General features: G+C 38.4%; 1 protein-coding gene across 1 annotated transcript in view; it reads right to left on the reverse strand.

Moving 5' to 3' along the window:
• Nucleotides 1–21,848, reverse strand: part of SLCO6A1 (solute carrier organic anion transporter family member 6A1) — an 89,993-nt gene that overhangs the window by 10,510 nt on the left and 57,635 nt on the right. The window contains exons 8-12 of the mRNA XM_036308715.1: nt 19,848–20,043; nt 18,018–18,171; nt 9,191–9,378; nt 5,628–5,692; nt 1,183–1,320 (exon numbers count right to left, since the gene is read on the reverse strand). Of these exons, the coding sequence (XP_036164608.1) occupies nt 1,183–1,320; nt 5,628–5,692; nt 9,191–9,378; nt 18,018–18,171; nt 19,848–20,043 (741 nt within the window). The remainder of the gene's footprint in view (nt 1–1,182; nt 1,321–5,627; nt 5,693–9,190; nt 9,379–18,017; nt 18,172–19,847; nt 20,044–21,848) is intronic.

The raw sequence follows: 21,848 nt of genomic DNA on the forward strand, positions 1-21,848 counted from the left end.
TAAATGTCATTTTTACTTTTTAAGGTTTTTCTTAAATTTTACTTTATTCAGGTTAAGTGTTGACTAAGTTTGCTGGAAAATTAATTTCTGAATTAGAAGGTATTACTGTATACTGTTTATCAAACAGATCATTGTTCCTGTTAAATATTATAGTCTATCATTACGTGGTTCTTTGAATTGCTGAACTCACTTAGTAAAATCACAAAACACAAAAGCACTTTAAAATATTTATCACACCTACAGCATCTACTAGTATACATTAAAATCATTCAATGTTAATAATGATTAAGACTTCAGAAATTATGTAGTCTAAACCCTCCTTTTACAAATGAAAACATTGAAATACAGGAAGATCTAGTGAAGTTTCCAAAGTAATACAAGCATATCCAGACTTTCCCAACATTTTGCCCATAGCTCACACCACCATAGGATCTCAATTCCCTATATCTCTTATTTGTTCAATCATTACTGAGTGCTTGCTATGTGCCAAGCACTGTTATGTCATTGAGCATGAGACAATATGAAATTTACATTTAAGTGGGGTAAGAGTACATTGATGCTCTTTAGTAGTGCCAAAAAAAATATTTTTTAATCAGACAATCTTTTACTGTGGAAAGGGAAAGGGTCACAAGGTCAAATAACTTGGTTAGATGTGTATGCAGGCAAAATTACTCCCCAGCCCTGATCCATTTGGCTCAGTGGATAGAGCGTTGGCCTGCGGACTGAAGGGTCCCAGGTTCGATTCCGGTCAAGGGCATGTACCTTGGTTGTGGGCACATCCCCAGTAGGGGATGTGCAAGAGGCAGCTGATCGATGCTTCTCTCTCACTGATGTTTCTAACTCTCTATCTCTCTCCCTTCCTCTCTGTAAAAAATCAATAAAATATATTAAAAAAAAAAAGAAAAAGAAAAATTACTCCCCAAATTAAAATTCTGATAATCACCACCCTTTACTCAGGAATAACATAAAACAACAGTGTATTTAATGTAGTGACCCAAATGTTTACATAAATTCTATAGTACTTTAGTTTCCAAAATATTTCCTATGTAATAATATAAGGCTTCTTTAATCATCAAAGTATCCATTTGTTCATTGTTTATTATTACTGTACTTTACTTTAAACAACCATAAGGTTTTAAAATAACTTTACCTCTTTACATTTCTTCAATAGATATTACTTACACATTCCTAAATATAGGTAGGCCATTTTTTTCACGTTATAGATCAAACAACTTCCTATGCTTCCACAGTGTCCACTATCCCGAAAGGTACAAGAACTTTCTCCTACCATATTAAAAACTATTGGTCCAGGTATACCCCCTATAAAAAATACATTAATTGTTAATCCTCTATAAAAACACTACAGGTTGGTATCAGTATAATTTTTATCCTAAAATTAAACATATATCTAATATAATAAAAGACAAACATGCAAATTGACCGTACCTTCACTATGCCTTAAGCCACACCCACCAGCCAATCAGAGCGACTATATGCAAATTAATCCAACCAAGATGGCGGCTGGAAGCCACAGAGCTGGAGCAAGCAGGAGGCTTGGTTGCTCCAGTGATGGAGGAAGCCAAGCTTCCCACCTGCCGTAGCTGGCTCTGAGTTCCACTCAAGGCAACGAAGTTTCAATTATAGAAGGTAAATAACCCCAGATACTTGCTTTCAGCCAGCCGTGGCCACGGAGCTGGAGCAAGCAGGAGCCAGCTCTCAGCTCCACTGAAGGCAACAAAGTTTCAATTATAGAAGGTAAATAAATCTCAGAATAAGAAAAGAAAAAAAAAAAAAAAAAAAAGAGAGAGGCTGGGAGCTTAAGTCGCCGGGGGGTTTGGCCAGCCTGAAAACAGCCCTCAGCCCCTCACCCAGACTGGACAGACACCCCAGTGGGGACCCCACCCTGAAGCGGGTGTGACCAGCTATAAACAGCCATCAGCCCCTCACCCAGCCTGCCCAGGCACCCCAGCAGGACCCCCACCGTGATCCGGGACACCCTTCCAGGCAAACCAGCTGGCTCCCACCATGCACCAGGCCTCTATCCTATATAGTAAAAGGGTAATATGCAAACTGACCCTAACAGCAGAAAAACTGGGAATGACTGGTCACTATGACACACACTGACCACCAGGGGGCAGACACTCAATGTAGGAGCTGCCCCCTGTTGGTCAGTGTGCTCCCACAGGGGAAACTCTATTCAGCCACAAGCCAGGCTGACGGCTACCAGTACAGTGGTGGTGGCGGGAGCCTCTCCTGCCTCCTCAGCAGCGCTAAGGATGTCCAACTGCAGTTTAGGCCTGCTTCCCGCTGGCAAGTGGACATCCCCCGAGGGCTCCCAGGCTGCCAGAGGGATCTCTGATTGCCAGCTTAGGCCCAATCCCCCGGGGAGCGGGCCTAAGCCAGCAGGTGGTCATCCCCCAAGGGGTCCCAGACTGTGAGAAGGCACAGGCTGGGCTGACGAATGCCCCCCCAGTGTAGAAATTTTGGTGCACCGGGCCTCTAATATATATATATATATGTATTATCACTGTAAACATAACACTTTAAATTATCTAGGAATTGATCCTGGATAATAACATAAAATAGTCTAAAAATTTACTTATAGATAATATTGTTAATAATTAAATTCAATGTGTTTTTGAAAACTCCTTATCCCTGTAAGCAGGGGTCCTCAAACTTTTTAAACAGGGGGCCAGTTCACTGTCCCTCAGACCGTTGGAGGGCCGGACTATAGCTTAAAAAAAAACTATGAACAAATTCCTATGCACACTGCACATATCTTATTTTGAAGTAAAAAAACAAAATGGGAACAAATACAATATTTGTATTTGCATGTGGCCCGTGGGCCGTAGTTTGAGGACCCCTGCCTATAAGTATAAAAAATTGGTAGATTTGCATCTTTTCATGATGGTGTGTGCCTGTTGTCATTTAGTTGGCATCTCAAAATTGTTGTGAATTTTTGAGTGAAATATTTAAGAGAAAGGTATTTTAAACATAGATACTAAATATTGATTTTAAGAACCAATGTCAGAAATCCCGGTCTCAGTTGAGTGCTGTCATGCTGCATATAATGGCTCAAGGTAAAAAATCCTAGGCCTACTATGCTTTTCCTCTATTTCTCACGATAATTTTCCAATCCATGATAAATCTTTGTAACACTAACTCCAAACATATGTTGGATGTGTTGATTTTTCTCTCTACGACAACCCCAGAATCCAATTTAATGTGAATATGATTTATATATTTATTGAGAACCTCCATTTCCATTTTTTCTACTTTATATTCTAATTACTAGAGGCCCGGTGCAGAAAAATTTGTGCACTGGTGTGTGGGGGGGAGTCCCTCAGCCCAACCTGTGCCCTCTCATAGTCTGAGACCCCTTGGGAGATAATCACCTGCTGGCTTAGGCCCGCTCCCTGGGTCGCAGATGACAGGCCTGCATCCTGCGCTGGGATGGGCAGTGGTGCACGCTGCCCCACCCCACCACCCCGGGTTGCAGATGGTAGGCCTGGATCCCGCGCTGGGGTGGGCGGCGGAGCATGCTGTCCTGCCCCGCCACCCCGGGCCGCACACGGGAGGCTCGGATGGTGGCGGATGGGCAGTGGCTCGCACTGTGCCGCCCCACCTGCAGTATGCAAACTTAATGGCCATCTTTGTTGGGTTAATTTGCATACTCTACCAATTGGCTGGTGGGTGTAGCGACAGTATGGTCAATTAGCATCTTTGTCTTTTATTAGTGTAGATTATTTCTCCCTCTAGCAGCAGAATTATATTTTAAATGTAAATCAGATAATATCTATCCACAGCCTGAAATTCTCTGATGGCAAAGCCCTATTTAGAGATGGTCTATATCTGAAATATCACCTTATCCTACCCACTCCCATTCAAAAATGCATGTTTCACTGGCTTCTTTTCTGTCTATGCAGTTGCTGTTTGTTATGCTCCCTCTTCCATTACAAACCTGTCCTTGTCTAGTGGACCATTGTTCACTATAAAAATATCCTCTATTTTCCCCCAATTAAAGCTAATTTTAACCCTGCCTACTGATGTAGCTATAGAATGATTTCTCTGATCCACATCAGAGCCACACTTAAATTTTTCTACATTCTTGACTTCATTTATCATGTCTTTCAGTCTTCAGTCCAATCTTGTTTCCTTACCCCACCAATTTTTTCAATCAACTTCTTGAATAGAGATCCTAATATAGTAATAAAGTGGATTTGAAAGCTAGTTTTTGCTATTTTAAGAAAGCCTAGAGTACAGAGTACATTATCCTCAGCAAAACTAATTTGTACTTTGGATACAAATCCTTAAAAATATCAGATTCAGTGACTCTGCTAATGAAATGCTTAAAAGCACTAGTCTAAGTTATTGACTTCCCAAATATAAAGCAATGGATAATTACTATGCTTATGTGTTTTATTTCAGCTTACCAAACCAATTGTATGAGCCTGATGAACATACTTCTGATCAAACAGATGATCTCTTCTAATCTACACTAATAAAAGACAAAGATGCTAATTGACCATAACTTTGCCATGCCTCAAGCCACACCCACCAGCCAATCAGAGTGATTATATGCAAATTAACCCAGCCAACATGGTGGCCAGCAGCCATGGAGCTGGAGCAAGTAGGAGGCTTGGTTGCCCAGGGAATGGAGGAAGCCAAGCTTCCCGCCTGTCCTGAGCCGGCTGTGGCCTCTGCTCATGGCAACAAAGTTTCAATTATAGAAGACAAATAAATCCCAGATACCTGCTTCCAGCCAGCCTCCACTGGGAGCTTGGGTGGCCAGGGGGCTTGGCCAGCCAGCAAACAGCCATCAGTCCCTCACCCAGGCTGGCCAGGCACCCCAGTGGGGACCCCCACCCTGAAGGGGCTGTGGCCAGCCTGGAAACAGACATCAGCCCCTCACCGAGGCTGGACAGGTATATATACCCTATATAATAAAAGGGTACTATGCAAATTGACCCTAACAACAGAAAGACTGGGAATGACTGGTCACTATGACACACACTAACCACCAGGGGGCAGATGCTCAATGCAGGAGCTGCCCCCTGGTGGTCAGTGTGCTCCCACAGGGGAAGCTCTGCTCAGCCACAAGCCAGGCTGATGGCTGCCAGTACAGCGGTGGTGGTGGGAGCCTCTCCTGCCTCCTCAGCAGCACTAAGGATGTCCACCTGCAGCTTAGGCCTGCTCCCTGCTGGCAAGTGGACATCCCCCGAGGCCTCCCGGGCTGCCAAAGGGATGTCTGACTGCCAGCTTAGGCCCAATCCCCCAGGGAGCAGGCCTAAGCCATCAGGTGGTTATCCCCCAAGGGGTCCCAGACTGTGAGAAGGCACAAGTCGGGCTAAGGGATTCCCCCCCCCGCCCCCCCGCCAAGTGCAGAAATTTTTGTGCATTGGGCCTCTACTTGAATATAATATTAATGCATATTTTATGTGACAGGATGGGTTATATTATATTTTTACATTGTGTTGTCTCCTAATTTCTACAAAGCAACTCCCCCATTCACTTGTTTTGCTGTTTGCCATTATTATCTGTTTGAAATTGTAAATGTACATGTAAACATATAGATACATGAAAATATGAACATTTCAATGCAATAATAAATTGCTAAAAGTTCATACCAAATAATCTCACAATCATATAGGCCAAACCCAAGGCCAGAGAACGTAGTTTGTCAGGTACAGTCCTGCAACCAAATAGCAATATTATTAAAACATTGTTTTTATTAGCTGTAGAGAATGTTTTCTAGATTCAAGGTTATTTTTTTCCTGTGTATGGATTAAACTAATAATCTTTGGCCAATTAACGGAGTTTGATCTGCTTCAATTAAAGAATTACAACTCCTCCCATTTCTCCATATCCTGCCCCTTGCCATCCAATTCCAAATATTTTGCTCTTCACAAGAAGGAAGCAGTTATGGCCCAACTCCCTTTCCCAGCATCCTGAAAAAAAAAATCATAGTTTCCCCACTTCTCTTTCTTCATTCTTTGGCACACACCCATTGTTTTATTTCCTTATTTTTTTTTTTAAATATGTTTTCTTTCCACGCACCCACCCTCCCCCAGCCTTCTTTTAGAGATTCCTCACTGTCTTTCATGCTTCTGTGTTTCTGGATGAATTCTGTTTACCACTTTATTTTGTTAATTACATTCCACCTATGAGTGAGATCATATAAGACTTGTCTTTCTCTGACTGGCTTATTTTTCTTAGCATAATACTCTCCAGGTCCCTCTATGAGGTCTCAATGGGTAAGAGATTCTTCTTTTTTATTTCTGCATAGTGTTCCATGGTATACATGTACCACAGCTTTTTTCATCCACTCATTTAATGATGGGCACTTGGGCTGTTTCCGGATCTTAGCTATTGTTAATTGTGCTGCTATGAACATAGGGGTGCATAATGCTTTCTGATTGGTGTTTCAGGTTTCTTAGGATATATTCCCAGAAGTTGGATCACTGGGTCAAATGGGAGTTTCATTTTTAATTTTTTGAGGAAACTCCATACTGTTTTCCATACTGGCTGCACCAGTCTGCATTCCCACCAGAGGCATAGAAGCAAAGAACAGACTAGGAAATCTCAGAGGGAAGGCAGGAGAGGGTGGTTGGGTGGAAAGAGATCAACCAAAGTACTTCAATGCATATATGTATAACCCATGGACACAGACAACAGGGAAGGTGAAGGCCTGGGGTGGGGGTGGGGACAGGATATAAAGGATCAATGGAGGGTGGGGGGAGGAGGACATATGTAATACTTAGTACAATGAAGATTTAATTTCTTAAAAGCCTAAAAAATAAGAAGAGGGGAGAGATGGGAGTGGGCTGGAAGAGGTTAATGGGGAATAAAGGAGGACCTATGTAATACTTTCAACAATAAAGATTTTTTTAAAAGAAAAATAAATAAAAATAATAAGAAGAAATAGGACTTGTATGCATGCATATAAGCATAGCCAATGGACACAAGACAATGGGGCGTAGGGGCGGCTGGGGGAAGGTCAAGGGGAAAAAAAAGAAACATGTAATACTCTTTGTAATACCTTAAGCAATAAAACAAAATTTTTAAAAAAGTAGAAATAAAATAAAATTATGTCCTAAGTTCTTTATTCTTTTACAGTTTTCCCTCTTGCATCACCTTCGACACTATTTTCAAGGTATTCTATCTAAAATGCATAACTGAAAAATTAATAAATAAATAATATGCATATTTGGTCACTTTTACTCCTGAAGTTTATTGTCAATGACTTCCAGGTATACACAGGATAACATCATTCACATTAATATGGCAAAGAAAACCATCCATTATTAGGCCCTTAGGAAGCTCAAATCTCCTTGTCCCATTTCACCATCATGCTACTCCTATCATAACAAAACTCCTTGCCCACATATTTTATGCATTTTGCCTCTACTTTCACTGCTCACTTTTCCTGTTGAAAACTTGTCCCAAGTCTGCTTGCATTATGAGAAATCACTTATCTTCATAAATTAGTTAAAGTGCCATATCTTCTGTAAGTTTTCTAAATTTTCCTAGGTAAAAATTACCATTTTCTTCACTTTGTTCTGGGTTAGATTTACAAGCTTTAATCAAGGCACCTCTAACTATTCAATCTACTTCTTTTTAAATGTTTGTCTCCCCCTATTCAACTCTCATCAACTTAATGTCAATGTTCATATCTTATTGGTCCTTATAGTTTCAGTGCCAGACATATGTATGTATAAGTAATAAAAAAGCTGCTTCCTATATTTTTATGTCCAAGTTTCATCTCCCATTTAAGTTGCAAGCTCATTGTCCTGGCCCAGAAGCTCAGTTGGTTAGAGTGTTGTCCTGATAAGCCAAGGTATCAGGTTTGATCATGGGTGAGGACACATACAAGAATCAACCAATGAATGCATAAATAAGTGGAAAGCATATCTTTCTCTCTCTCTCTCTCAAATTTATATTAAATTTTTTTTAAAATTGTAAGCTCATTAAAAGCAGAGACCACATGTGCCCAATTCAGATTTTATTTCTGCACGTATTTATTCATGTTCTCTAGTCTACTTTCTTTTCTTTTTTTTTAAAATATATTTTATTGATTTTTTACAGAGAGGAAGGGAGAGAGATAGAGAGTTAGAAACATCGATCAGCTGCCTCCTGCACACCCCCCACTGGGGATGTGCCTGCAACCCAGGTACATGCCCTTGACCGGAATCGAACCCGGGACCTTTCAGTCCGCAGGCCGAGGCTCTCTCCACTGAGCCAAACCGGTTTCGGCGGCAAGTCTACTTTCTTAGGGGGCAAAAAAATTGCTCCCAATGACTTAAATTTTTATGTTAGCCCCTGGGAAAAAATAAATTTAAAATAATGACCCATTTTTCTGTTACTGTGATAAAAATATTGTATTGTCAATTTTATATATTCTAGAAAAACAAAGGAATAACAATGTTATTTTAATTTAGAATAATGTTAAATATATGTAACAAAATTCTAAAAATTGTGTCCCTTTGTTGATAATACTGATGTTTTCTCATAGTTAAACTGGCTAATAGAGAAGTAAATATTTAATAAGTATCTATAACCAATGACTCAACATTATAATTTGATCTGTGTTATAATTTTTTTTTATTGCTTAAAGTATTACAAAGGGTATTACATATGTCTCCTTTTTTTCCCCCGCCCTTGACAATCCCCTGGCCTCCCCTACCCCCCAGTGTCTTATGTCCATTGGTTATGCTTATATGCATGCATACAAGTCCTTCAGTTGATCTCTTACCCTGATCTGTGTTATAATTAAGAACTTTCCTATATTTATGAATTTTCAAGGTGTGGTAAATTAAGTATTTAAATTTAGTTTTGTTTTAAGATAAAGCTAAACTAAATGGGTTATCTATAGACTATGCAAATACAGTAGATAAAGAATTAGACATACACATAAATTTTGATGATGTAACAATTTGCCTATATATGAATTTTCCATGTTAAAGTTAATTGCTGAATTTGAACTAAATTTTATATCAATGCTTTATGCAAATAAATTAGCTAAAATAGAGAATTAAACATACACATTAATTTGGACAATGTAACAATTTCTCCTCTAGCAGTTCCTACAGTGAAACAAAAGAGTAAACCATTTACTACAATATTGTAAAGCTTCCTAAAATTGTCTTCTTATATACTAAAAAACAATTAGTATGAATAATAATATACATACCGAAGGATGGTCAGCATGTTTGGTATAACAGAAAAACAAGCAAAAACAATCATAGAAAAAACAAAAACAATGAACATCGGTAATTTATAGCAACTTGATTCACATGTCCCAGGTATGGCATCAATAAAGTCACCTTGCTCATCTGAAATTGCTATTCCTTCATCAATGCAAGAACAATTGAAATATGCCTATGATAAATAAGATGGAAAATTATCTTTTAGAAATATAATCATAAAGCAAAAACTTATTACTGTAAAATAAAACCAAATCAATAACTACATGGAGACTAGCCAGTTGTATCAGTAAATGCCCTCACATTAAATCTGCCAGTCATCATTTAGAAATGAAACATTAATGACATGTCCAAGCTATTTTACCTAACAAAGACTCGTGTGTGTGTGTGTGTGTGTGTGTGTATGTAATTATTGTTAGGGAAAATTCTATTAATTTAAGAAATTCCACCCAAAATATTTACACCTAATTGCACAAATAATTTTTGGAGAACTATGTAAATTGAGGGCAATTAAGTATAATGTAATAAAATTGAGCTTTAGCTGAGATTGGAAATATGGACAGTTACCCAACTGTGGAAGGTTTTGGGACTATACTGCAAAGATAAGACTTTATTTTGTATGTAATGATGGCAGGGCTATTATCTATTCAGCAGAGTAGGCCTTGTTTAGGGCACTAATACATTAAGGACACATACAACTGTTGTAATTCTAGTGTCTTTTAAAATTTTTTAAATGAATATAATAATAATTAATCCAGCCTGGATCATATTTGTCTTTATACTAATACAGGTATACATTGATTTTTAAAAATTAATTTTTTTTTGCTTATAAAGGCAATGTACCTAGGGCCAATGAAAGTCACAATATATCCCTAAGTGGGAGCCAATGAAAATTTGGGGTAGTAGTTGTAGGGTTGATAATTCAAGAAAGATGAAAAAGTGATATTTCTAAGAACTAACCAGAGTTTGAAGATACAGAGATCAGTTAGCAATTTACTAATCTATTTAAAATATTTTAGTTTAAAAAATTATCATAAATCCAACAGAAATATGGATCTAGGTTACTAGTGAAGGTATTAAGAGGTAAGAAAATTGACTTGAATCAATGAAAAATAAATTTAAAAATAAATTAATTAATTTTAAAAAATGACTTGAATCTGATTGATTCATAAAATGATGCTCCAAAAAATCATCTCAGTTTATTTGTAGGAGTTACTAAGTAGTTACTAAATATGCTTTAAAAAAAGAGAGATAGAAAGAGAGAAAGAAAAGAAATATCCAAACTGCCAAGTTATTCATTCCACCATATTTTTTTAGTGCTTCTGTACTAAATACTAAACATCATTCTAGGTGTTGTGAAAACACACTAAACAATACAATAGAAAGTAAGGGCTCCTAGGGGTAAACTTATCATAATGAGTGACTACCTCAATGACTCAATATAAACTGAGCAGAGATTTGAAGAAGGTAAGGGAGGGAACCATTGGTTATCTGAAAAAAGTACATCCCAGGTAGGAAAACAAAATCATGCTTAAGAAAAGCAAGGAGGAAAATGTGGCTAAAGCAGAGCTAACATGAAGTAAACTTAAGAGAAAATAAAATTGGAGTAGTGAGAGGAGATTCAATTATACACATTTATTATATAGGACTAGAGGCCTGATTATATAAAAACTGATAAATAATTACAAGACCAATTTAAGAACTTTGGTTTATAAACTTAGTAATGTGAAACCATTGGAGGAATATATGTATAAACCAGAGGCCTGGTGCACGAAAATTCGTCCACTCAGCCGGGGGAGGGGTCCTTCAGCCTGGCCTGCACCTTCTCACAGTCCTGGAGCCCTCAGAGGATGTCCAACTGACAGCTGAGGCCCGCTCCCTGGGGTCTAAGCTGCAGTCTGGCCTCCTTCTGCAGGAGGCGACCAGGTGGGCTGGTCAGGGAGCAGCGTGGCCGGCGAGCGGCCGCCCCCCCCCCCCGCCCCCCCAGTCACCTCTCTGCCGCTGCTGGTCACCGCTGCCCCCTGATCACTATCCCCTCCCTCTGCCTGCTGGCACACGCCTTGGCTGGCCTGGTGCTGCCTGCTCGCCGGCCCCACCCCCTGTCAACCAGTCATTCCGCTGTTTGGTCGATTTGCATATTACACTTTTATTATATAGGACTAGAGGCCTGATGCACGAAATTCATGAAAGAGTAGGCCTTCCTTCCCCTGGCTGCTGGCACCAGCTTCCCTCTGGCATCTGGGACCCGGGCTTCCCTCTGGCCACTGGCACCTGGGACCCAGGCTTCCTTCCAGCTGCCAGCAGGCACCCAAAACCCAGCTTCCCTCGCAGCCCCAGCTTCGTCCGGAAGGACATCTGGTCTAATTAGCATATTATACTTTTATTATTATAGATGATATTTTAAAATGTTACTTAGCTATTATATTGAGACTACGGGTTTCATCTATGATTGTTAAGATGAAAGCAGAGACAACAGTTAAAAATCTCTTGAATCAAGCCCTAGCCAGTTTGGCTTGGTTGATAGAGTATCGGCCTGCAGACTGAAGGGTACTGGGTTCGATTCTGTTCAAGGGCACATGCCCAGGTTGCGGGCTTGATTCCCAGTGGGGGCGTTCAGGAGGCAGCCAATCAATGATTGTCTCTCATCATTGATGCCTCTCTCTCTCTCTCTCTCTCTCTCTCTCTCTCTCTCTCTCTCCCTCTGAGGAACAGCAGCCTCGTGAGCAGCCTGCCCCGATTGGAATGGATTTTCTGAAGGGTTTTAGAGTCGAAGTGTTTATCAAAAGGAGAAAGTCATGTGGAGGCTTCCCTGAAAGAAACTAAGACCTTCTGTCCAGAGAGGCCATTAGTCCATGGTTCAGAGAGAGAACCAAAACAATAAACACAACTTCACTGTTTTTCACCATCTTTCTGATTTTTCCACTAGAAATCCTTATTATTTTAATCCAGTCAGAAGCTGGAAGGCAAAAGAGCTCTCATCCTATAGATCAGTCTCCTGGAACAATGAGGAGGGTAAAGAAAGGTGAAAAGTAGATGTGGATGTCAGACATAAGATATCTACTACAACAAATGGTTAGAGGCTATAGAATCTAGGCTGACTAAGGGCAGAAGTGAAAATATGAAGAAGGTTTAGTGAATAGATTATAGAATCACAAGATATCAGGCTCTGGGAGGATCAAAGAACTATGGAATTATATTCAAAGAGATATAACGAAAATGCCAAAAGTTATATCAAAATGAAATAGTAAAATATATTTAATTCAAACAATAAAAAGGAAGGTAGGTCTTTTTAAAAATACATTTTTATTGATTTCAGAGGGGAAGAAAGGGAGAGAGAGATAGAAACATCAATGATGAGAGGGAATCATTGATTAGTTGCCTGCATGCCCCACACTGGAGATCGAGCCTGCAACCTGGGCATGTGCCCTGACCAAGAATCAAACCATGACCTCTTCATTTATAGGTTAACACTCAACCACTGAGCCACACCCGTGATCAGGAAGCTATATCTTAACCCACCATGGCAATAATTATAATAAATGTCAATACTCTAAAAACTCCAATTAAAAGACAGATTAATAAATTGAAGAAAAAGCAAAACCACATTATATGCTGGCTACAAGAGACACTTTACACATAAAGACACAAATATTTGAAAAACAAAATGATAGAAGTAAGATGCACCATGGAAACAATCAGCAAGAAAAAGCTAGAGTGACTATTTAATATATAAAATTTAATATATTACTTAAAGACAAGAGTATTACCAGAGATGGAAAAAGAGATTTTATAAAGATAAAAGGAACAATTAGATGTGACAATTATAAAAAATTATGCACATAATAGCACAGCCTGAAAATACATGAAGCCAAATAATAATTATATTAGGAGATTTTTTCATACACACCGTTCAGGATTTAATATAATATTACAAGGCTTGCAAACTGATAAGAATATTTAGCTTAAAAGTAAGAGAGAAACAAATATAAGTAGGCTCAGAGTTGATCTAGATAGTGGACTTAATAGCAAGAACTTTAAAATCACTCTGAATTTTTTTAAATGGAGGGTAAAGTGGATAAAATATCTTAAACGATGTGAAATTTAACAGGATTTGTATTCTACAAAAACATAAATGTTAGAACGTAAAAATATGATGAGTAAACTTAGAACCTCTTACTGGGCTTAAAAGTAGATACTGGAAAATAGAGAATGCGACAAGTCAACAGAAAGTATCTACATTTAAACAAACAGATGAAAGGAGATGGAAAAATAGAGAAAAGAACAAAAGAGTATTGGACACAGTGGAAAGGTCTATTGTAGTCTCTGGTAGGCAGAATTCTAAGATGTACCTAAAATTCCCACCCTCCCACCTAGGACCACGGCTTAAGCTGGGGGCCAAGGTGGCTAGGGGTGATCAGGCGGCAGGGGGGCAAAGTAGGGGCAATCCGGCCGACAAAGGGGCAAGGTAGGGGCTATTAGGCTGGCAGGGGGGCAGTTAGAGGCAATCAGGCCACAGGCAGGCAGAGGTAGTTAGGGGCAATCAGGCAGGCAGGCAGAGGGGTTAGTGGCAATCAGGCAGGCAGGCAAGCGAGCAGTTAGGAGCCAGCAGTCCCGGATTGCAAGAGGAATGTCCATCTGCTGATTTAGTCAGACATCCCCCAAGGGGTCTCAGATTGGAGAGGGTGCAGGCCAGGCTTCTAGTTTTATAATGATAGCTATATCAGCTGCTGAAAAGAACTAGCCCCAATGAGAAAATTAAGAAAACACAAGATTTCTTTGACATCTATGTAAGGAAATTTGAAGATCTTTGGTGGCATAGATAAGAAGAATACATATGGGTCTCAATGAGGCAAAAATGCTCAGGAATAATATCAATATGAAGGGGATATATCTATTTTCAGTTTTAGTAAAGCTGTGAATTTTATATAGGAAATGAGAAATATTCAGAGGTATAGTATGTTCACCATTCCTTTGCAAATTTTTGCACAAGTGCAATTAGAGAGCATCCAATTCTAACTCATGTTGACCCTGATCAAGTTTTGAAAATGAACAATTAATCAGAATTATTTCTAAGTTGACATATTTTCATTGAAAAAATACTTTCCAGAGGGAATTCCATTAACATCATTTAGATACTTGATCATTTTTGTATATGATGTTTCTTTTACTAGTATTTAATTTTGATTTTGTTTAAAATGATTTTTATTGGTATCAATTCTTTCCCCCTTTGAAATAATGCATATTTTATCCATTAATCAGTTGCATCCATATAAAATTGTACTAATCATAGCTTCTGCTATTGTCAGTTTTCCTTCAGAGCCATTATTTCTATCCAGACTAAGGGTGTCCTGGGTAAATTTTGTTGTTGTTTTTTTGTTACTCCTCACTGGAAGATATTTTTCCATTCATCTTCAGGGAGAGTGGAAGAGAGAGGGAAAGACAGAGAGAAACATTGATGTGAGAGAAACACACCGATTGGTTGCCTCCTGCACATGCCCTGAACAGGGCCCAGGCTGGGGAGAAGCTTGCAACTGAGGTACATGCCCTTGATTGTATTCAACTCCAGAACCCTTTGGTCTACAGCCAATACTCTGTCCACTAAGACAAACCATCTAGGGCCTGGGTAATTTTGAAGAGATCTAATTTTTGTCAAAAAATTTTTATTCTGGAACCATTTAAGATCTTGCTCTCCAGCGTGTGTCATCAATTTGACTTAAATAAAGTCTTATAAAAATTCTCAAAAATATTTTATTCTTCTTTCAATTTTTATTTAGTATCAAATGTTATCACACAGTTTGACTATTTTGTTGGTTATTTCTATCACTGTTATTCATTATGAATTATTCCTTAGAGAAATACAAGAAAATCATGAAATTTTTTAATAAATACAAAAAAAATCATTAAAAGCAATTCCCCCCCAAAAGAAAATGTTCTGTTTTATACTGTGGTGACAACATGGGCATTTACAAGTCATTTACTTATTTCAGACAAAAATGGAGGAGAGGAAGTAAGTGGAGTATAAAGTACATTTTCTATAAGTTAATAAATTGTTGAAGATGGGTGATTGGCATATAGGAGTTTGTTAACTTTTCTATTACATTTAATGCTTTACACAGTAACATGTTTTAAAGGTTTAAAATATATAATGTAACATATAATAATTTTTAAAGGGTATGCAACCTTTTTATATTAGTAGTCAATAAAAAAACTAAAGATATATGAACCTTTACTAGTATAATAAAAGGGTAATATGCAAATCGACTGAATGGCAGAAGGACCGGTTGCTATGATGCACAGTGACCACCAGGAGGCAGGTGCTTAATGTAGGAGCTGCCTCCTCGTGGTCAGTGCACTCCCACAGGGGGAGTCCCGTTTAGCCAGAAGCCTGGCTCATGGCTTTCGAGAATGGGGAGTGGGCCTAAGCCAGCAGTTAGACATCCCCTGAGGGCTCCCGGACTGTGAGAGGGCACAGGCCAGGCTGAGGGACCGCCCCTCCCCACTAAGTGCATGAATTTCATGCACCGGACCTCTAGCTAAATCATAAGCCATTGAAAGGTGATCATGAGGAACTAAAAGTTGGACAGGTATGCAAATACATTATAATGAAATGAGCTGTGTAATAGGGCAAAAAATATTGTTATGTATTACATAACTAATAAAGGACTTTACTGCTTAATAAGGGAGGTGGTATGATGTCTATAGGTCAGGAAATACATGTCTCTGTTTCTCTCCCCTTTATAAAACTAGCCAGAGAAGAGAGAGAAACTGAATTTTTACAGCCTGAGTCCCTACTTCTGTTCTACTTAAAGGGGAGAAGCTGAAGTTGCAGTTCATTACTTAGATAAAAGCTCATTTATGCAAATTTGGATATAATAAAATGAACCTGGAGTCAAACAAGTAGCTGAGTGTTTAGCTGCTCTCCATGACAAAAAAAAAAAAAAAATTGTCATAAGTTGGTAAAAGACCCAGGGAAGTAAGGAATTCTGACAGAAATGGCCCCAAAAATGAACATATAGGGGAATTTTTTTTTTTAAATCTTTATTGTTCAGATTATTACATTTGTTCCTCTTTTTTCCTCCCATATCTCCCCTCCTCCCAGTTCCCGCCCCACCCTCCACCCTCACTCCCCACCCACTGTCCTCATCCATAGGTGCACGATTTTTGTACAGTCTCTTCCCGCATCTCCCACACCCCTTTCCCCCCCAAGAATAGTCAGTCCATTCCCTTTCTATGTCCCTGATTCTATTATAATCACCAGTTCATTCTGTTCATCAGATTATTTATTCACTTGATTCTTAGATTCACTTGTTGATAGATGCATATTTGTTGTTCATAATTTGTATCTTTACCTTTTTCTTCTTCCTCTTCTTAAAGGATACCTTTCAGCATTTCATATAATCCTGGTTTGGTGGTGATGAACTCCTTTAGCTTTTCCTTATCTGTGAAGCTCTTTATCTGACCTTCAATTCTGAATGATACCTTTGCTGGATAAAGTAATCTTGGTTGTAGGTTCTTGGTATTCATCACTTTGAATATTTCTTGCCACTCCCTTCTGGCCTGCAAAGTTTCTGTTGAGAAATCAGCTGACAGTCGTATGGGTATTCCCTTGTAGGTAACTGAGTTTCTTTCTCTTGCTGTTTTTAAGATTCTCTCTTCGTCTTTTGCTCTTGGCATTTTAATTATGATGTGTCTTGGTGTGGTCCTCTTTGGATTCCTTTTGTTTGGGGTTCTCCGCGCTTCTTGGACCTGTAAGTCCATTTCTTTCACCAGGTGGGGGAAGTTTTCTGTCATTATTTCTTCAAATAGGTTTTCAATATCTTGGTCTCTCTCATCTTCTGGCACCCCTATAATTCTGATGTTGGTACGCTTGAAGCTGTCCCAGAGGCTCCTTACACTATCCTCGCATTTTTGGATTCTTTTTTCATTTTGCTTTTCCGGTTGGGTGTTTTTTGCTTCCTCGCATTTCAAATCATTGACTTGATTCTTGCGCTCCTCTGGTCTGCTGTCGGGAGTCTGTATAATATTCGTTCTTTCAGTCCGTGTATGCTTAATTTCTCGTTGGTTCCCCAATATAACATCGAGGGTCTCATTAGTTTTCTTGTAGATCTCATTAAGTTTATCGGCGGCTTCTAAACAGTTCTTGAGAGACCTTAAAAGTGTGGTTCTGAACTCTATATCTTCCATTGACAATTTTGTCCTGTTTCTTTGTCTCCGCATTTTGTTATGCTTCCTTGGTGCACTCCCTAGGGGTCTTTGTGCGCAGTCTTATAGTTAAACCTTGATTGTTGTAGCTAATACCAGGGAGGGTTTGACCTCCAGGCCAAGTGGCTATGAGAATCAGCTGTGTCTGCAGTGAGAAAACTTCTGTCCTCTAGGGAGGTGCTAATCTAGCCTTTGCCTGAGGGTATCCGGCAAATGCCTGTGTGCAGGGCTTGGGCGGGGTGGGTCGCACAGGATCAACAGGGTGGGCCGGAGAGAGCAGTTATGGCGGCTCTCAGTCCTGTCCCCAGGGGCTCTGCCTCTCTGAGTCCCAGCACCCGCTGCAAACCTCGGAAAAGCTACACTCACTCTGACCGAAGCCAGACAGTCCTGTTTCTCCTGTTTGAGTCTGGGTCCCTAAAGACTCGCCTGTATCTGGAGCTCCGAACATATAGGGGAATTTTAAAATGAGACCTGATTCATGTAAATATCAAAGAACAAAAAGGGATAACAAATGTTCAATTTTAAATTATGTGCAGTGCTGCCATAATGTAAACATCACCCACAAGCTCAACCCCTTACTGGAGAGAAAGAAGCGTAACTTAAAATAATTACCTTCTCATTATTAAATGTTTTAGATTGATTACAGCCTGCAAAGCAAGGAGAAAAATATCCAATACTGTTTCTTCCACATACAGCAAAATAAAATGAAGATGAGCATGTACAATGAGAATTGCAAGGGGCTGTTAGGTTTCCCAACTGCCCTGTTCTGTAGAAAAAGAGATTGAATGTAATTATAATGCCGTGGTATATTTATTAATGTATACATCAAGATATCCACACCAACCCATACACAGTTGAAAGTCTACATAATAACTTAAGTTGACCCTCTGTATATGTGGATTCCCAATTTCAGATCAAAAATACTGTTTTCCATCCATGGTTGAGAATCAGCAGATGTGAAACCCAAGGACACAGAAGGCTGACTGTATGTATATTATTGAAAAAAATATACAGTCAGTGGTCCCACACAGTCAAACATGTTATGTTATTCAATATCTGGATACCCTGTGGGTCTATTCTATCATCTGTTTTGTCTCATGGGTTTTTACCATGTCCCTGGCCTGCCTGGTAATTTTTTTAATGCAAATTTTTGCCAAAGATAATTTATAGCTCTATATATTATCTTTTGTGCAGAGCACTGGATGTCTCTTTTTGCTGCTCTGTAGAATGCTTGCTGGTCACATCAATCTAATTAGAGGACAAATTAACTCCTGGCTAGGCTATACTACTTTAGAAAGACCCTCACTCATTGGTCTTAGCCTTTCATTGAGAACATGTGTCCACCAAAGTTCCTTCCCTACCACATTCTAATCTCACCAGCACATTAATCCCTTATGTAAAGAGAATTACAATACTGATAACATTTTTCTCTGCTTTTTACAAGATTCTGCTCAATTTCAGCCTCTTAGCTTCCTAATTGAGTGAAAACCCAATAGAGTGTTATCTCATTTGTTTAACTCTCTCTTCCCTGATATTCTGCCCTGCCCCATGCTCTTATTTTGGTCTCTTTAGAATCACAGGTCAAAAACTTGTGCTAATTTCTTGTCATATTACTAGATGCTTCTTTCCCGGATCCTGTGGCCAAACTCTCAGTTTCTCGCTAATATACAGAGTTAGCAAATATCCTTGGAGTGGGGTGGGGGGGGCGGGGGTGGGAAGGAGAACTACAGAAGGTTGCTCCTCCTCTCAAAGGTTTGCTTTTCTCAGGATTTTGGCTTTTAAATTCCTAGCTGTCCAAGCAGCTTTAAACAAAATTTTAAAAATTTTACACAGCTTTTCTATTTACTAGTATTGTCAGTGAGAGCAATGGTCTGCCTTAAGCTAGTCCATTGTAGCTGGAAGTGGAAGTTTACTTTCATGTTTTCCTTGGTTAGTTCTTTGGTTTCCAGTTCCAGTTCTGTTCCCCTGTATTTAATGTTAATCTCTGCCAAGTTCTTTGAATTTTTGTATGTTTAGCTTAAAGGAGATATTACTCATGCATACTTTCAGATAGACTTTAATTCTATTCTTTGACGTCTTTAAGAAGGCAGACATACCAACTCAGAACACAAAGGAAGTCTTGCTTTGTACAGACAGTACTACTATTCTGTATTGCTAGCCACCTTAGGACAGAATTCTACTTACAGGTTCTGAATCATTTCAATGTGTTTTTTCTTTAGTATTTTATGAATGTATAAACAATCATGTAATAAGCTATCATTGTTATGATTCTGCCTTTAATATGAAAGGTAAAACTATGCTTTACTTTTTTTTGGTATATGTTCAATAATTCTAAGAATGATAAAGATATAAATAAAAGTCACTGGATACATTATCTTTAATTGACTAAAAAATACATTGTTGGTTTGGATATAAATATCTAATACACAAAATTATATTTACCCATTATAATCTTCAGTGATCCCAGCAAATGGTATTGGTTCACAGCGTACAAAAACTGAAAGCATAACCAGTACAAGTGATATAGCAGATGTAACCATTGTAAAGCTCATAAGGCCTTTACAATACATTTGTAACTTGGAAACAATGACACCTCCCAGAAGCTGGCCGAAAGCACCTCCTGGAATTAAAACAAGACCTAAAGGAAAAAAGGAGGAAGAGGAAACACAATTAAAAATAATCAACTAAAGGTATTACAGAAAATTCATACATTGATGCATTCCTCTCTGCTCTAAATATATAGCAAACATAGATTTAAATAAAAAGACAGAAAATTTGATACAGAAGGCATGATACACATCTCAACAAACCTGAACCTTAAAATTAGTAAAAATTTGTCAATTTTGCTCCTGTGGTAGTAATGACATCTAAGATAAACCCAAAACTTAATCTATACAAACAGAAGATGAGAACTGTCTCACTGAGAGCTATTATTATATAGCTGCCTGGATTTATGGTTTTAGCAAGAGGCATGCCCATAGTGACAAGAGTTCACAAACAGAGATTTGTTACCAAGTAGTAAACCAAGCCTCCCATTGCTTCTGGTTAATATCAACAATCTCAAATAAAGTAGGACTCAAGAATAACCACTCAGAGATATAGTTTTCTTTTCCGTGAAGCCTGAGGGATTAGAAAGAGGTAAGCACAAGAAGGAGGGAAAAGGAGCAGGAGGAGAAGAAATATAGTTATAAAAAGAAACTCAGATGAAGATAGCACAGTAATTTCATACATTGATATAATCTCCTCTGCACCAAACATATAGAAATGGTAGATTTAAATAGGAAAATAGGAAATTAAATATAAGGTAAAAAACAAACAAAAATCCCATTAACATCAGATTAAATTTATAGCATAGGATTATCTGACAGTCTTGTAAATAATTTTAAAATGCCCCAAAAGATTAATGACAGTATAACTTCAATAAAAATGAAGAAGAAATACAATCGTAAGAGAAAGTAATAAAAAATAAGAGCAGGTGGATAAAAAAAGAACAAATGAGAAGACTAGATATTTTAAAATGCAATTATTAAAATAAAAATTCAAATCCCAGACTAGAGACATTTGATACTGAATTAATAAATTGGAATAAAGCATTATGTTATTCATCCAGCGTGTAACTTTTAAAAAAAGAGAGTGAGCCCAGCTAGTGTGGCTAGGTGGTTGAGCATAAACCTATGAACCAGAGGTCACCGTTTGATTCCAGGTCAAGTAACATGCCTGGGGTTACAGGCTCGGTCCCCAGTAGGGGGCATATAGGAGGCAGTCGATCAATGATTCTCTCTCATCATTAAAGTTTCTATCTCTTTTTTCCTCTCTGAAATCAATTTAAAAATTAAAAAAAACAAAAAAACAACGAAAGAAGAATAACTAAAATAAGCATTTAAAAGACAATGGGTACAGTGGAGAAATTTGATACACATGACCTCAGCAAAATGATGGTCAAATTCAAAAGCTATGGTAATAGTATATACCACTGATATGATGTGATAAAAATGGCACATTATGTCTGTGGTTTTCCTTTCAAAACCCATAACTCCTGTCTAATCATGAGAAAAACATTAGAAAATTTCCAACTGAAGGACATTCCAAAAAATAACTGACAAGCACTCCTCAAAACTGTCAAGGTCACCAAAAACGAGAGAAGTCTGAGAAGCTGTCATAACCAAGAGCAACTAAGGAGACATGAGAACTAAATCTAATATGGTATTCTGAGTGAGATCCTGGAACAGAAAAAGTATATTATGTGAAAGCATAAGAAAATATAAATAAATGTTGACTTTAGTTAGTAATATTAATATTGGTTTACTAATTCTAAGCAAGATACCATGCTAATATAAGATAACAAAAGGGAACCTAGGTGTACATATGTAGAAACTTTACGACCTTCAATTTTTTTCTATAAATATAAAACAACTCAAAAAATAAAGTTTGTTTTAAAAGACA

This window comes from Myotis myotis, unplaced genomic scaffold (genome assembly GCF_014108235.1).
Source record: "Myotis myotis isolate mMyoMyo1 unplaced genomic scaffold, mMyoMyo1.p scaffold_m19_p_5, whole genome shotgun sequence".
In the NCBI taxonomy this organism is placed as follows: Eukaryota; Metazoa; Chordata; class Mammalia; order Chiroptera; family Vespertilionidae; genus Myotis; species Myotis myotis.